Here is a 15,991-nt window from a genome sequence, read left to right as displayed (position 1 = left end):
TAGGTGGGGAAATGGCACCAATGGAAATTCCATTGGAGTTGGCCATGTTCCCTTGGAGACTATTCCACCGAAATGGGACAGGAAAAGAAAAGAGGCACTGCCCATTAGGGGAACTGAGACCCTGGTGTGCATGTGTGAATGATTGACACAATGGCTGTTGCGTTCATATAGCATCATTCTGTTATGGTTGGGGCAGGACCTACACTACTGCTTTAAAACAGTTTATAACAGTAGTGACAACTGTTGGGGCCCAGGACACACTCCAGATACAGTTTTCAAACCATTTTTGAAGTGTCACATCCTGCTTGGTGTAGATCTGGGCCCACCACAGGGAAGAGCAGGCCGTGTTCTACCACTGGAACTGCACACACGTGTGTGTGAATTAATGGCAACAGTGGATGTCTGATTGCAATCAGTTTGGCCAATAGGAGAATTTTCTGTTGCAAGGGGATAGGCGGAGACAAGAAACCGTTGCTGAATGGGGGTGTTTGTGAATGAATGAAGGGCTCAATTCAAGTTCCATTGCAGTGGAGAATATCCCATTATGATGGAACAGGGGAGGGAGGAGAAAGAAGGACTTTACCCAGCTGGTTAAGATCCCAGAAGCACTGCTGAGGGATCCTTCATCCATATTGAGGATAGAATTCCATATCCGGCCTAGTCTTCAAGTCGCCTAGTGTCTTGTCCACAGGTGGATTTAAAAGGTTTACCTTAAAGCAACTTTCCACAACCTGGCTCCCTCCAGATGTGTCTTACAACTCCCGTCATCCCAAACCCATCCTGGGGATGATGGCCGTTTATAATCCGACACATCTGGAAAGCACCAGGATGGGGGAAAGTGGCCTTAGAGATTCAAGCAAAAGGATCCCATATAGCCGGCATGGGCCAACCTCCAGGCGTTGGACTGGAACTCTCACTCCCTGGTGAACTTGGTCAATGGTGAGCGATGATGGGAGTTGTAGTCCAACCACATCTGGAGGGCCACACGTTCCCCATCTTCCTCGGATAGGGTCCTTCCGCCATCCCCCATGAACTCGTTCCCTTTTCCCCATTGGCGGAGATGGACGCTTGCCTTGACGCCCAGCTTTTATTGCTTCTCTTCCTGTTCTCCTGAGCAGTAGCGAAGGAACGACAACCTCCCTCCCCCATTTGAACAATGGCCGTGTCCCCGCAGAGGAAGTCTTTATTGTGCTTCAGGGTACAATGTGTTTATGGGCTCAGCCACCCCCTTTCCTATTTCCCAGTGCGTCTCGCTCGCTCGCTCGCTCTCGGCGTTCTGGTCTGGATTTCTCATTAAGCATTTCCGATGAGGTAGCACCTTCCGTTGTCTTGATTAACTGAATGATGTTGCCTTGTCTTTCCAGCCCTTGCCTTTGGCTCTGGGGCTGTGCTTGAAGGAAGGGGTCCTGGAGAACGCTAGATGAGCAGGGCTGCACCCAAAGATTTGTCCCAATGCTATGTCAAATCCCCCGCTTCTCACAAAGAGCGCTAGCCATTTTTCTTTGCTCCATCCAAGAGTAAAGAAATGAACCATCTTAGCCAATCCACCTGTACAGCAATTCCACAGGGCACCGTTCTTCCAAGGCAGTACTATCAGCAGCTAAGAGCATTGGTCCGGTTAGTCCAGTGCTTCATAAACACCTTTCTGGTGCCTTACAATGGCTTGTTAACCACCCTCAGTGTCCTGGTCATGTGCTGTGGCATGCCTTATCATGTCATACAAACTCCAGGGATCTGGGTGGCTTGTTACCCACAGCGACAAGCCACCTTGGCCGGGTTTACATGACACAACACGACAAGCCACTCTACAGCATACAACTAGCGTGCTGAAGGTGTTTAAGAGGCCTCTGTGCCTTATTAACTACCTTGCTATCATGGGAACTAGATTTCAACGCTGGTTTTCCAGGCTCACCGCCAGAGGGCGGCCCGTGCTGGAGTCCAGGAACTGCTATTTGGAGTTTCCCTTAGAAAACATTGCATGGAGAAGGCAGAGCCCTTGCTCAATCAGAAAAGGACGGATGGATGCCTTTCCTGGCTCCTCCATCTCTCTCTCTCTCTCTCTCTCAAATTTTATTTTTTTACAGGGTGATTCGGTTTCCCAGTGAAGGAGTCAACGGGTCCCCCAAAAGCTCAGGAAGTTTCTGTTTTTCCCCCAGACTTTCTCTCTTCGGCTTATCTTTTCCTGTCACCTGTAAAGTTGGATTTGTATTGCAGGAGCTCTCCGGAGTGGCAATTTCCTCCCGGCTTAAAGAAAACAAGCAAAGCCCTCCCAATGCCAGGCAAACCAGCCCTGGGGTTATGGACTGTGCGGTTGGAAGCGTGGGTGGGTGCAGAAGGAGGGATGCTAGAGGCCAGAGAGAGGATCTTCTGAATGCAGAGAGCGATTCCACTGTGTAAGCTGGACCGTACAGTACATAGGTTGCACCTTGGCACAAGTGAGAAAGGCCTGGTGTGCGAGGCATTTGGTGTGGAATTCCCAATCCTGAGAATCCAATCTCATTATTTTTTGTTTCAAATGAAGTTTCTCATTTTTATGGATGCAGTAATAGGCGTGTGTGAAATCCTAGGTGATGGGGGCCACTGAATAAGATCTTCAAGGCTCAGAGGCCCAGGAGCCTGCATAGATCCTTCCCACTTTTTCATGCCCAGCGGAAGCAGAGTAAATTAAATGACCCAAATGTGTTTGGTCTGCATAAACAACGGGGAGGTGACCAGGTGTCCTCCAGATGTTTTGAACTACAACACATAGAGTCCCTGATTTTGTGGCTGGGGCTGGTGGCAATTGTAGTCCAGAAGGTCTGGAGGACAACGTCTGTCATGGTTGCAGAATCTCGCGTTTCTGTCCTCTGCCTGTTCTCCAAAATAGAGGACTGTAAAACAAGACACCTGGCCAACCTACCTCTGACTGCTTTAAGATGCCTCTAATGACTGCTCCCCAGAGCAACACCCGCTTTCCCTGGGAGGTGTGAGGCTGTGGTGCTGAGGCCCACGTTTCCATCCCGTTTGGCCATTTCCTGGCACGATCAGAGCAAGATTTACAACGTGGCTCCATGGACGTGTCCTCCACTTATCTCTTTCCCTCCACCCCACCCCACCCCACCCAGGCATCCTGTCTTGCTTTTGAGCCTCTCTCACGCCCCAGGCGTCTGCAATTTTAGCTTGGCTGTCACCTCAAGGGGAGCTGAGCTGAGCCAACATCGCAGAGATTTCCTTATGGTCTGGACAATGGGCCATGCTGCTTTGCGCAGGAAGCTCTGGGATATAAATCCCGCCAGCAGTTGAGAACATGACCGCCAGAAAGGCCATAGGAAGGGGAGGGGAAATGGAATATGTCTGCCTACCCAGATGTAGGGCTCCTCTAAAGAAGCGATTTATTGCACGCTCATGACTGGCCACTCATTGAGGTTTTCGGGTTGATTTCATGACATCGTCATCAACCAGGATATCTCCTGTGGAATCCTCTGGTAATCCTGGGGTAAAAAGAATCACCTTTAAAGTGGTACTAGCTGGGAAACAGCAGGATCTTCCTCCACTTGATGGTGCTGCCTCAAAAGAACTCGATGGCACGGAACGGGGGGAGGGGGACGTATTCAATTCAAACTCCTTGTCGTCCCTCTCCCCCCATGTAATGGAGTCCATAATAATCACACCAAAGAACCAGGAAGCGTAAAAGCCCCGGGTAAACACGATTTCCCTTAATGTCGAGATGCTCGTAGGGAAGGTGAGTCTACATACTAGAAGTTTCCCTGGCGTTCTCTTGCTTCATTTCTCACACCTTGTAACAACTTGAGGGCACAGATCTGTCATGTATAGTTTGCTTGGATGCCTGAAACAAGGTGGGCCATGTTAGTTCAAAATAACATGGGCATTTTGAACTTCTCCCATCTCTGACTTCCTCTCCCTTTTTGACTCTCCAACCTCTCTGTCCTGTGAAGAGCGCCAGGCCCTCTGCTGCGGTGTCAGAGCAGGGGCATGTTGGTGGCGGATGGAGCCAAAGCCAACAATAGGTGGGGCTTCCCCCTTTTTGCTCTATTCCTGCCCCCCTTCTTTCTGCCACTCCCTTTTCCTTCCCAAGCAGGGGGTGCCCGAAAAGGAAGATAGTCCAGAAGTCTGAACTAGGGTGACCATATTTGGGAAACCAAAAAAGAGGACACCCAGTGAGGAGAGCAGGAAAGCATGTCATTCCCATCATCCACCACCCACTGCTCCAATTGGGGTCTTTTCTTTAATGTCCGGGAATGATACACTTTTCCCTTTAAGACCCCAATTCGAGCAGTGGGGGGAAATGATGTGCCCCCAGAAAGTGTGTCATTCCTTCCCGCCACTCTAATGGTGGCCTTAAAGGGGAAAGTGTGTCATCCCCGGACATTATAGAAAATTACAGAAAATCCCCCCTGGCACCCACGATAGAACAAAAACCTGGACAAATCTGGGGAAATTCTGACAGCTGGTCACCCTATCTGAACTGGCAGCATGCAGAGGGCTTTTGAAATTTGGCCGAAGGCTCCATGCCTTTCTTCAGACACTGTAATTGTGGATCCTCTTCCCACTCACTCAGCTTTCGCTCTGTCTGCCTAGCATATGCTGCCTCTGTCCTGTCGTGTGCCTAGCCTTCCCCCCCTCCCAAATCCTGACCCTTTAGCTTGACTCACAGAACCTTCCTGGTTTGTCCTCATTCTTCCCCTTGAGATGCATTTGAGGGCATGCGAACATTCCGTGACATCACAACTGCTGAGCCACTGGCAGGCGAGCAGCAGTTCTTCAGCAACCAATCAGCTTCTAGACTCTTTATATAAAAACATACAGATTTTCCATGTGCTACACCCCCAGAGGCTTGAAATGTCTAACGAGGGCTTATGGGGTTTCAGTATAATGGGGTGGGAAACTCCAAGCTCAGGGGCCAAATCTGGCCCTCCTGGTGCCCAATCCATCCCTCTGGGTTTCCCTAGATCACCATGCCCATTTCCCCCAACCACCTCTCATTTCACTGTGCTTTCCCAGGTTTTGTACAGTTCCCTCCAATCCCCTGCCCATTCTAAAAGTTTGACATGAGACCATAAGAAGAGCCGTGCTGGATCAGACCGAGGGTCCATCTAGTCCAGCACTCTGCTCACACAGTGGCCAACCAACTATTGGCGAGGGACCAACAAGGCAGGACATGATGCCACAGCACCCTCCCACCCATGTTCCCCAGCAACTGGTGCACACAGGCTTACTGCCTCAGCTAAGGCTGTGTTACTGGCAGTAAGAGCTTTAAGCTAAAATATGCTGGTGACTTTCCCCATCATTTTGGCTTTGGCTCCACCCACTACAGGAAGGTGTCCCCCCGCCCCGACCTTCTCTGAAATTGAATTCGCCCTTCAGGCAGAACCTCTACACTTCCACACTATATAACGTGTTCTGTCTGTCCCACCCACCCCGACTGCCCAGGTCCATGCCCACATCATCAGCCACCTGAAGAGGGAGATGCCGTCCGTCTTTGGCAAAGACAACAAGAAGAAACAGCTGATCCAGAAGCTGCCCGTCATCTTCGCCAAGATCCAACTTGAGCATCACATCTCGCCCGGCGATTTCCCCGACTGCAACAAGATGCAGGTGAGGGCAAGTTTCCCAATCCCACCACAAAGAGCCGCCCTGTTGGCTCAGCCATTTAGAGTGTGATCGCAAATAAGCCATGGTTGGTTCAATCATCTGCCAGGCAAACTCTGCATAGGGCAACAAACCATGGGTTAAATAAACCATGGGCTAGCGTTAAGTACGAACCCGGCCAATATATGTTACTGCAGGAACACTGATTGTAGGCAGCAAGGACCACTCCCCTAGGCTATGTCATCTCACCCTCCTTGATTTTTCTCCAGGAGATGCTGATGGTGCACGACTTCACCAAATTCCATGGGCTGAAGCCACGCATCGTGGATGCTTTGGATGAGCTGCTGACTCTAGACATTGCCAAGCTGATGCCTCTTTTGCGCCAGGAGGAGGTGGAAGTCCCCGAGCAGATTGTGCACGGTGGAGCGTTTGACGGCACCCGCAACGGCCCCTTCATCGAAGGAGCGACCGAGGGGGCCTTTGAGGGGATGGATGACGATGAGTGGGTGGTGACCAAGGACAAGCCCAAGTACGACGAGATCTTCTACAACCTCTCCCCGATGGACGGCAAGCTGAGCGGCACCAAGGCCAAGACCTGGATGGTCACCACCAAGCTGCCCAACTCCGTCCTTGGCAAGATCTGGAAGCTCAGCGATGTGGACCGTGACGGCATGCTGGACGATGAGGAGTTTGCTCTTGCCAGCCACCTCATTGAGGTCAAGTTGGAGGGCCACAGCCTGCCGTCTGACCTGCCCCGTCACCTCGTGCCACCCTCCAAGCGCCGGCAGAAGGGGTCGGCCGACTAAGAAGGCTTCCCTGAGCTTGCCTCCATTGCCACACCAGGCTTGAACTGCCCCAGTAGGCCCTGGTGCTATTCCGACTTCCCTTTTCCACCCCCATAAGGCTTCCGAAGGTATCTTTCAGGCTCGAGTCCCTTATGAAGGCCTCATTCCCCACACAGTAGTCATGTGACACGTTGCATCTGACAGTCCTGCTTCCTGCTCTGTCCTTCAAACCAGTCCCCCGTTCTACCTTCTGCTCCACCCCACATCTCAAAAACGTCCCCAGTTCACCTCCATTGGCTTCAGTTCCTCATGTAGGCCTCATTCCTCCAGGCCTGGATTAAACTACTTCAGCTGGTCTCACAGTTCAGTTCTCCACTTCTGTCTCTCAGGCCTGCTCTGGAGTTGTACCAGAACCATTGGTTTCCACCTCTTTTGGACTTTCCCCAGAGGTCTTCTTTCCTCAGAAATCAGGCTCCAAATGCTCTGCTTGGCCTCACTTTGTTAGTTATATCACGCTTGAACTACTGGAGTAAGAACGCTGCTTCCTCCACGCCAGGTTTGGACTGCTCCAGCGGGCCTCGTGCCGGCCCACCGCAGACCAAGAGAATGCCAATCTCCAGACTATATCCATTTTGACCTTGTTTAGTAGGCCTCAGCCCTGCTCAGACTCCAGGTGGCTCTAATCCACTTGCTCTTCTGATCCCTCTGGCTCCAGTAGAAACGTCAAACACATGACGCTCCTCTAAGTGAGTGATTTATTGCACACTCACAGAAGTTTTCGGGTCCATTACACAGTGTCGTCAACAACCAGGATGTCTCCCTCGGTATTCCCTGAAAATCCCGGTATGAAAAGAAGCATTTTTAATGTGGTAATAGCCGGGGAAAAGCAGAATGTTCTGCCACTAGTTGGTGCTGTCTCAATAGAAGTGAAGGGAGGGGAAGTGTTCAGTTCAAAGCACATGGTTGTCCCTCTCTCTGCCTGTGTAATGCAGCCCATAACAATCGTGCCAAAGAACGAGGAAGCACAACGCAATTTCCTCTGAATGTAGAAACTCTAATATTCTCTGTTAAACCTCACCGGTGGATGCTCCGGAGCTGCTTGGGACATTCTGTTACCTGCAGACAACTGTGGTTGACCTCTTCCGCGGCACTGCTACTCCTGCTCAGATTCCTTCCGTCAAGCTAAGGGTGGGACAAAGTGAGGCAGGAGTGAAACAAGGTGAGGAGGAAAAGGGTCCAAAAGCGGTCCCCTGAATTACTCAGAGCTATGAGCAAACCTCACCCAGAAGCCTTTATAGGAGTTAGAGAGGGAGTATCCCTCCACCCATTCTGTTCATAGTCAAGGGGCAGCTTATCTTCCTGTAGCTCCCTCACCTGGCCAAAGCTGGGGTTGTGGTGCTACACTGGGTGAACCCTCACCTGACAGTCCCCGGGCTGTTCATTTTCACTTCACACGTGCAGCCTCGCCATGCAGGCGCCCTGGATACAAGCCATTTGGACCAAAATAAAGAAACCGGTGGAGGTTGCAGTTTCACTGGAGGAAGAAGAGGAGCAACTCTTAGGCTAGTATTCTTGTCCTCAGAGTTCGCGTTGTGACATTGAGCGTCCGCTTGATTAGGAGGGCGGAATATAAATCGCTAAATGCAGAGATTCAAATGGCGAGAAATGGCTTCTTTTCCCGGAACGGCCCTTTCAGCAAGACCTCGGCCCGTAAGGGCAAAACCGCAGCTGGGCTTGGGCCTGAGAGCATGGCGGTAGACCCGGGCCAGGGAGAACAGCAGAAGCTGCCCACGCTCTTGCTATGCCCCGTGGCACCACGACATCAGGGTGATGGAACGCTTTGGGCGACAAGAACTTAGCGGCGGCCTTCAAGATGCTGCCCTTCACAGGCAGGGCTGTAGCAAGGGCTTCCTCAGCCTTCGCCGACCTGGTGGCCTCCGGTGTGTTTGATGACAACTCCCATCATGCTGTGGGGATGATGGGAGTTGTAGTCAAACACACCCAGAGGCCACCAGGTTAGCGGAGGCTGCTCTACCTGAAGGTGGACTAAATAGTTCCTGCCTCAAAGGAGTGTCCCCCCCATGTCATGCCATGCTCTTTCTGGGAGGGACTTAGCAGAAGCAGAAGCCCCTTCCCAAGCTTAGGGGGTGGGGGAAAGCCCCACCAAGGAAAGGGCAGCACTGCAGCCCAAGGTGTGCTGGATTCAAGCCAGAGCCAGCCTTACCATTATGTAAGGTGAGGTCGTGTGGCCACACCCACTAGATTTGGGGGTACCTTTGAAGAGCATCAACTGGCCCATTTTTATTGCCGTTTTATGATCACCAGGGAGGAAAATCTTTGGGATTTTCTGCCTCCGAAAACAAAACGCCTTGAAACCGTCTCTGGCTTTAAGCTATGTTGCCCCCCACTGAGGCCTGCTGCTGTGCCGAGGGAGTGGGTGGCCAACAGTTTCCCCTTCCTTCTGTCTCCTCTGGCTCTTGTGTCATGAACCTAATAAAGGCCTGGAAGGCACACCCCAGCCCTTCACGCAGTCCACTCATGCCAACTGGAGGCCCGGCCTCCTCCTTTCCCTGCTCCGAATACCGCCACACCCCAAACACTTCTGGGATTCAGCAATGAGGATTTTCCTCTGGACGCTGGGGGCTCTCTCTCTCCTCTTCCTCCTGGTAAGTGGCCAGCAAGAGGTTGTAGGGCAGTTGCAAGGGCAAGACGATTGCCGAGGCTGTGTGAGTTGGACGGGGGTTGGCATCCAAAGTCTATGGCGTCAGGCATCAAGCACATGTACGAGACAAGGCCAGCCGGCCCTCCCGTGAAGCAGAGCAAAGCTGCCACTTCAGGCAGCAGATTTTGGATATTATAAAATGGCACTAAATTGTTAGCTCTTGCTTTTTTATTATTATTACTGTCTTTTTTATTGCAAAGGACAGGGAGAGGTGCTTGTCAGATTTTTTGACTCACGTGCCAGAATAAGTTAGTACTATGCAACTTGACTGAGGGGTGTGTGTGGAACTCCATTTACTGCTCCACCTAAGAAAGCAAAATGTCTTGGGCTGTCCCTGATGGGAGGAGAGCATCTCAAAGCAAGGAGAAGCAGGATTTGAGGTTAAAGCTCTTAACTGCCAATAACTGAGCTTAAGGAGAATTGGGGGTTGGGAGGGGGAGAAACATTCAAAAGCCAGGAAATCAATCAATTGGCGGTCGGGAGATGGGGCGGGGCCAGGGGAAGGGGGCGTGTCCATCGGGGGAATCTTGGAGGGCCGCATTTATCCCGCAGGGCTGAGATTCAACATCCCTAGTTCTAGTTCTTTGGCCCTGAGTTCACGCGAAGCAGTGCTGAGGTGAGTGGAGGCTGATGGCTCTGGGGGCAGTGAATCCCTTCCAGGTTCCAGCCAGGACCTTGGAGAGCTCTTTTAGAGTTCTGACTGGAACCTGGAGCGGATTCTCACCTTGGATAGCTCCTTTGGAATTCTGACTGAAACCCCAGAGCGGATTCTCTGCCCCACTGACATCGGAGCCGCCTGCCTCCACTGGCTGAGGGCCTGGCTCTTATTATCCAAAGAATGCACCTTGACAAACCATTTTTGCAAGGCAAGTGCGAGCTACAGCATGGGTCCCTTCTGCGGGTGGGTGAATAACCTGCCCTCTGGTGCTAGACCTAAGCTGAGACTCCCGTTTGGTGCTGCGGATAACTCCTGCGGATAACTCCCTATGCATCATCGCCTTGTGCCTTTTCTCTCACTGACCAAAAGAAACCTTTGCTACCAAGATGCTTCTTGTAATTTGGGAGGAGGGTGGAGAATGGACCAACCTGAAATGTGTATCTGCACTGCTGCTGGCTTATGTTGTTTTTATACCAGGTGAACTATTATGGCTTCCTCCCAAAGAGCCCTGGGAATTTTCACATAAGTTGGCTGAGAATTTTCCCTTAAGAGGTTCCTAATTCCCATCGCAAAACTATAGTTTTCCAGGAAAAGGAGGTGGGTGGGCCCTCTGTACCCCACTAGTGGACAAACTGGGGCACAGACCATAGAGATCAGTAGGGGGGCTGCAATGTTACCCACCCCTTTTCTCAGGTTTGGCAGCTACATCTCTATGGTTCTCTGGAGGACTGTGAAACACTCCTAGGCAAGGGCTTGTGCATCTTCCATGCCGGGGGGAAATCAGGAAACCCACATTCTGTCATTGGAATATAACGTGCAACATGTAGAATAGCCTCACTCATGGGTGGCCAGCCTTTCAACATTTAGGGTGATTGTACCATACTTGTATACATACAAGAATTTTGGTAGCTGTAGTTTTATACGAGCCCCTGGACCTTCAAGCTAGACTTTCTGAAATTCTTCCTGTGCTACAATTAAAAGCTTCATTGGCCATCCCTGACTTTAGCTGTTACCTGTCTATGAGCCCTTTTAAGTCATTGGCTGAGCTTCAGCGATGTCACAGAATGTACCTGCCTATTAGATGTTAGAAAAATATAGATGGGAGTACTTGACAACCCATGTGGTCCTAGGAGAGAGAGAGAAAAGGCTGGGGGAAGAGTCCCACCGAAATCTAGTCCCCGTGGAAGAGGCTGGGGGATGTTGGGAGAAGGTTTAGATGAGACCAAGTCAAGTTTTGGGCTGTAAGTCTCTAATTATATTTTGTATGTTTGCGGAGTGTGGCACACTTTTTCTTCTTCTGTTATTGGTTTTTTTTTTAGAAAATTTGTTTATTTAAATTGAGATAAATTGGAAGTGAAAGGATATGAAGAAGTTACCACCTCTCCAAAAATAATGAGGTCTGGCAACTTGATTTAAATAAAGAACGGTGGGAGAGGATGAGATTCTCAAGATCTCTCTCACTCAGGGCTATGCAGCCTTTTGGGGGCTGTGGGCACCTTTGGCAATTTGAGGAACTACCCTGGGTGCCATCACAAAATGGCCGTCATGGGCGGAGTGACAAGGACAAGTAAGTTGCCCAAAAGACTGAGTATGAGGCAGGCATGGGGTTCGAGCCCAACGCATTAAAGACCTCCTTTGAATCCACAGTTTTCATCACTAACATAAACCTATTTCATAGCAGTCCCAGCGGCTGTTAAGAAAATGGGTTGATTTTTATTTTATTTTTTAGTGTGGGAGAAAAAAGACACTTGGGCGGGTGCGTGTCTTGCTGACACCGCCTTTGCTTACTCCTCTTCTAGCTTAATGTCAGATGACAGATCCTGCAATGGCAAAGTTAGGTCTGTGTAGAACACACACAGCATTCCGTCCGCTCCTTACGTGACTTTGACAGCAAACGTCTATCAGTAATGAAGAGCAAATCTGCCCCCACAGCCTCTAAGGGCCAGCAACACAGGGGCCCGTGTGCCCTCATGTGAACACCGTGTATGGATTATGCCAGGAAGAACGACAGTCGTATTCCATCTGAATTGCTTCACGTATATTTGTTTAACTTAATTCTTTCTTCTTTTACTGTAGTCAAATGTCACACCTGACCTGGTCATTTATCATCATCCAGCCTCAGCTTATGATTACTACTATTGCAAAAAAGAAAAAAAAGCACACAGGCATTTTATTATTTCATGTGTAATAGCAGCTTTTATCTATCTACCTCGCTTATTGCTTTTGAGATGACTTGAGGTTGTAGGTGAGAAGGTTTTGGGGGAATTTCTGAACTTTGGGTGAAATAGACAAGATGTATGAAACTGACATGCAGTCAGGAGGCCTGTGTGAATTCGACATGGCTGATGTATCCCCAGAGTATGCTTATTCCTAATGCTTAGATTAGTCTTCCCCAACCTGGTGTCCTCCAGATGTGTTGGACTGCAATTCCCATCATTCCCAGAGTTGCAGACCAACGCATCTAGAGGTTGGGGAAGGCGTAGTTAGGGCTTCTCTACATCAGGCTTTTATCATGCGCTCATGGAAGTTTGCAGGTCCTTTACATGACGTTGTTAATCTCCAGGGCTTCTTCCATTCTTTATAACCTTTATCCCAGTTTTTTTCTTAATGGGGAAAATGCAATAATAAAGTTTAGTCATGTTTTGAACCACTCCAACGGCTGGTAAATTTCTGGAATCCTGCCATATCACAGTGTCATCTAGTGGCGTTATAATGAACTATATAAAATTGCAAAAAAAGGAACCCCCTGAAAAGAAGCACATGTAAGTACATGTAATGGAGCCAATCTTAATCCTGCAAAGAATCCAGAAGCGGAAGCCCTGGGAAAGGTGCGGGATAAAAGCCTAGTGTAGAGAAGGAGTTAGACTGTTCTGTAAACCCTTTTAGCCCAGTGTACAGGTTTGGGCCCTATCCTGTAGTCAGTCAGGGCTCACCCTTGAGTTCTGCACCACCAGTTAAAATTCCCATTTCTCCAACCATGAATCCCCAATCCCACAGCCAGAACAGATGGTGCCAATTGTTTCTACAAAATATGAATGTCCTGTTTCTGTTGACGTAGTTTTGTCTGGTTCATCATGCTTCCAAAGGGTGTCCTTAGGGCCGGCATTTGCGAGGCCACCCTTAGCCACTTTACTGTAGGGGGGGTGGTGGGAGGGCTGGAGCTGCCCCACCTGTTGGGATTGTAAGCGAAGACGGCCCCAGCGGCAGCTCTGCATCAGACCTCGGGATCAAGGCAATAAAAGTTTCATTCCAGTTGGAGTTGGAATTTCCTGACCAACTTTTACCAACATCCAGCTGCTTCTCTTCTCGCAGTCTCCCTGGGACCCAAAGCTGCAGTGTGAATTCTGGGAGGGCCTTGCCGCTGCTACGATTTGCCTCTGTTGCTATAACTGCATTTCAGCCAGAATAAAACATGTTGTATTTACTAGTCCGAGCTGTGCCTGATTTATTTATTTATTTATTTATTTATTTGTTTGTTTGTTTGTTTGTTTGTTTACAATATTTATATACCGCTCCCCATTGAAAATTTTGGAGTGGTGTACAAGATAAAATAAAAACAGAATAAAATAGATTTTAAAAGAAGCAAAATGTACAGTGAACTGTGGCTGGTCATTAAGGAAAGTCTTCCTGGAACAATGACATTTTCAGGAGGCGCCAAAAGGAATACAAAGTTGGTGCCTGCCTGACCTCTAGAGGCAGGGAATTCCATAGGAGGGGGGCCACCACGCTGAAGGCTCTTCCCCTGGTGGACTCCAATGGGAGGACGGGTCTATGTGGAACCACCAGGAGCAGGCCCTGGGATGACCTCAGTGACCGGGCAGGTTGGTAGGGGAGAAGGTGCTCTCTCAGGTATCCTGGTCCCCTGATTGTCCACTCTATACTTGTCTCTCTCTGTGTGTGTGGCTGGGGATGGGGGCTATGTGAATGTCTCTGTGTGTCTGTGTGTATATATATCATTATCATTATTATGAAATCTTATTTTATTTCAAAATAAAATTAAAAAATAAAGGTAACAAAGAGAAGAACTTACATAATAGTAAACCCATGTACAGGCGATGTGGCAGGCATGATACAGCACACCAGAAACAAAACCCATGACCACAAGTAGCACATCCAGTTTATATATGTTTACAGATTTAAACGTTTTTTTAAAAAACTAAAATTTAAAATTTTATAGCTTTACAATTTTTAAAAACATTTATATATATAACAGATTTTAAAACGTGAAGCATTTTGGTATAAAACACCAGCTTCGTTCACAGTGGCTGAAGCTGGTGATTTATATCGAAACGTTTCACATTTTCAAACCTGTTATATGTGTGTGTGTGTGTTTAAAATAAACTATAAAATTTTAAATGCTAGATTTTTTTACATTTTTAAATCTATAAAAATGTATAAACTAAATGCACTATTTATGGTCGTTTGTTTCATCTTCAGAGTGCATAATAATAAATCAAAATCATTAAAGAACAAAGGAATTCACTCACTAATAATAAATCTTCGCCTATCCACACCCTGGAGAGCTCCTTTAGAGTTGTGACTGTTTCTGACTGAACCCCGGAGCGGATTCACTGCCCCGCTAATATCGGAGTCAGCAGACTGCACTGCTGGTGACCCCATTCCCCACGCGATTCCAGGGAGACGGAGAGTATACAGCCTTGGGAAATGGGAGCCATTTTGGAGTCCCACGTCGCTTTTTCTGTTTGGCAAGGAATGGCCCATGTCCCCAGTGCATGAGTCATCCACTGGGCCTCTGCCAGAACACTCTCAGAAAGGCCAAAGGAAACTTTCAAATTCCTTTTCTCCAGCCAAAAAGAACAGGCTGTACCAAGACACCTCTGTGCAGGGGATGGCACTGGGGCGTTTGGCGCTGGGGCAAACCTCCTGGACCCTGCCTCTGCTGTGGAGGGCAGAGGAGGCACCACAAAAGCGAGAAGGAGTCTGCTCACATATATAATCTAGGCCAGCCGGCGAAAGTTGGGCACTCAGCTAAATACCTCCCCACCCACCCGTGTTACAAAAGGGAAGGAAGCCGAGAGGCAGCAGCACATGATGGATTCCTTGCGGGCAGCACGATTTAGAGCATTTCTGCACGCACAATTTATTGCATGCTCGTAATTGGCCACTCACAGAAGTCTGAACCAAAGGTTTGGATATCTATGAATTTGACCTGTGGATTTTGAAATGGACTAGCTTCGATTCTGCGAATTTGCAGACCATTTTTTCACCTTTGTGGGGTGGAGCTGAGGCCCTAGTTAATTAGTGCTAGTGCACATTAGCAGTAATGCAGATTACATAATTTGCATTAGTGCCAGTCTGAGCTAGCACAAGTAGAATGACATTCTGGTTAAAAAATAAATTTTAAAAATCTGATTCTGTCAATGGTACGAAAGACGCCTGACAATCCACACTGACAGAACAGGTTTAGCTCACATTAGTAGGTATTAAGGAGCAGCTAAGACACATAAAAGTTTGGCACAAAGAAATCCGGCTTCCTAGATCTGCGTCCACCATTCTAATTCCTCTTCTGCCTTGGAAAAACAGCTCTTTGTGGTGTAGCAGTCAGTCCACCTTAATTCAGGATTCCCATTCTTCGTGTGTGCTGTTTTTAATTCTACTATTCCCTGCCTGTTTGCAATTTCCATGTTCCATGGGTTCACAACTGGAAGAAACATGGAAACGGGCAGTGAGAGGAGCTGCCCCAGGGGAAAGGAGCACAAAGCAAGGGCAGAGCAGACCCAGGCCATTTCAGCATCACTGGAAAAGAGAGACACAGAAGGTGGGGCAGGAATGGGGGAAAATGAGTGAGTCTCTAGGAAACGCAGGGAGCCAAGTACATTGTGTGCTGGTGTGGAAAGACAGGAGCTGAGCGGCCGATGACACAGTCTGTTCTGCTCCTGAACTTTGAGCAGAAATTTTAAGGCAGGCTTCATGATTTCCCTTTGTGTTTCTTATACCCCAGTGCTAAACAGCAATAATATACTACTATATTTAGCATTGATGTAAGCTCACTACCAGTACTATGCAAGGTGCTGCAAGAATTCAGGCTTGCAGGATCTACATTAAAAAAAAGTATGATGAGCCCTACTGGATCAGACCAAGGTCCATCTAGTCCAGCATTCCGTTCACAGTTGCCCACAGGAGACAGGAGTGCAACAGCACAATCATGTCCATATTCCCCAGCAACTGGTGTATGTAGGCTCTGTATACCCAGGGCAGGTGCCAGACTATTTTGTG

At 48.8% G+C, this 15,991-nt stretch overlaps 1 protein-coding gene across 2 annotated transcripts in view; it reads left to right on the top strand.

Moving 5' to 3' along the window:
* The window catches only part of EHD2 (EH domain containing 2), a 67,344-nt gene that overhangs the window by 17,667 nt on the left and 33,686 nt on the right, over positions 1-15,991 (top strand). The window contains exons 4-5 of one of the 2 annotated variants that reach the window (XR_010026065.1): positions 5,431-5,595; positions 5,859-8,415. Coding sequence is in view for 1 of the 2 variants with exons in the window: in XM_063139719.1 (XP_062995789.1) it covers positions 5,431-5,595; positions 5,859-6,395 (702 nt within the window). In the remaining variant the exon portion in view is untranslated. Of the gene's footprint in view, positions 1-5,430; positions 5,596-5,858; positions 9,506-15,991 lie in introns of those variants that run through there. The other variant, XM_063139719.1, reaches the window with a different exon arrangement.

This window comes from Elgaria multicarinata, chromosome 13 (assembly GCF_023053635.1).
Source record: "Elgaria multicarinata webbii isolate HBS135686 ecotype San Diego chromosome 13, rElgMul1.1.pri, whole genome shotgun sequence".
Lineage (NCBI taxonomy): Eukaryota > Metazoa > Chordata > Lepidosauria > Squamata > Anguidae > Elgaria > Elgaria multicarinata.
The sequence above is the reverse complement of the archived record's forward strand: the minus strand, read 5'-3'. Positions and strand labels throughout refer to the sequence as shown.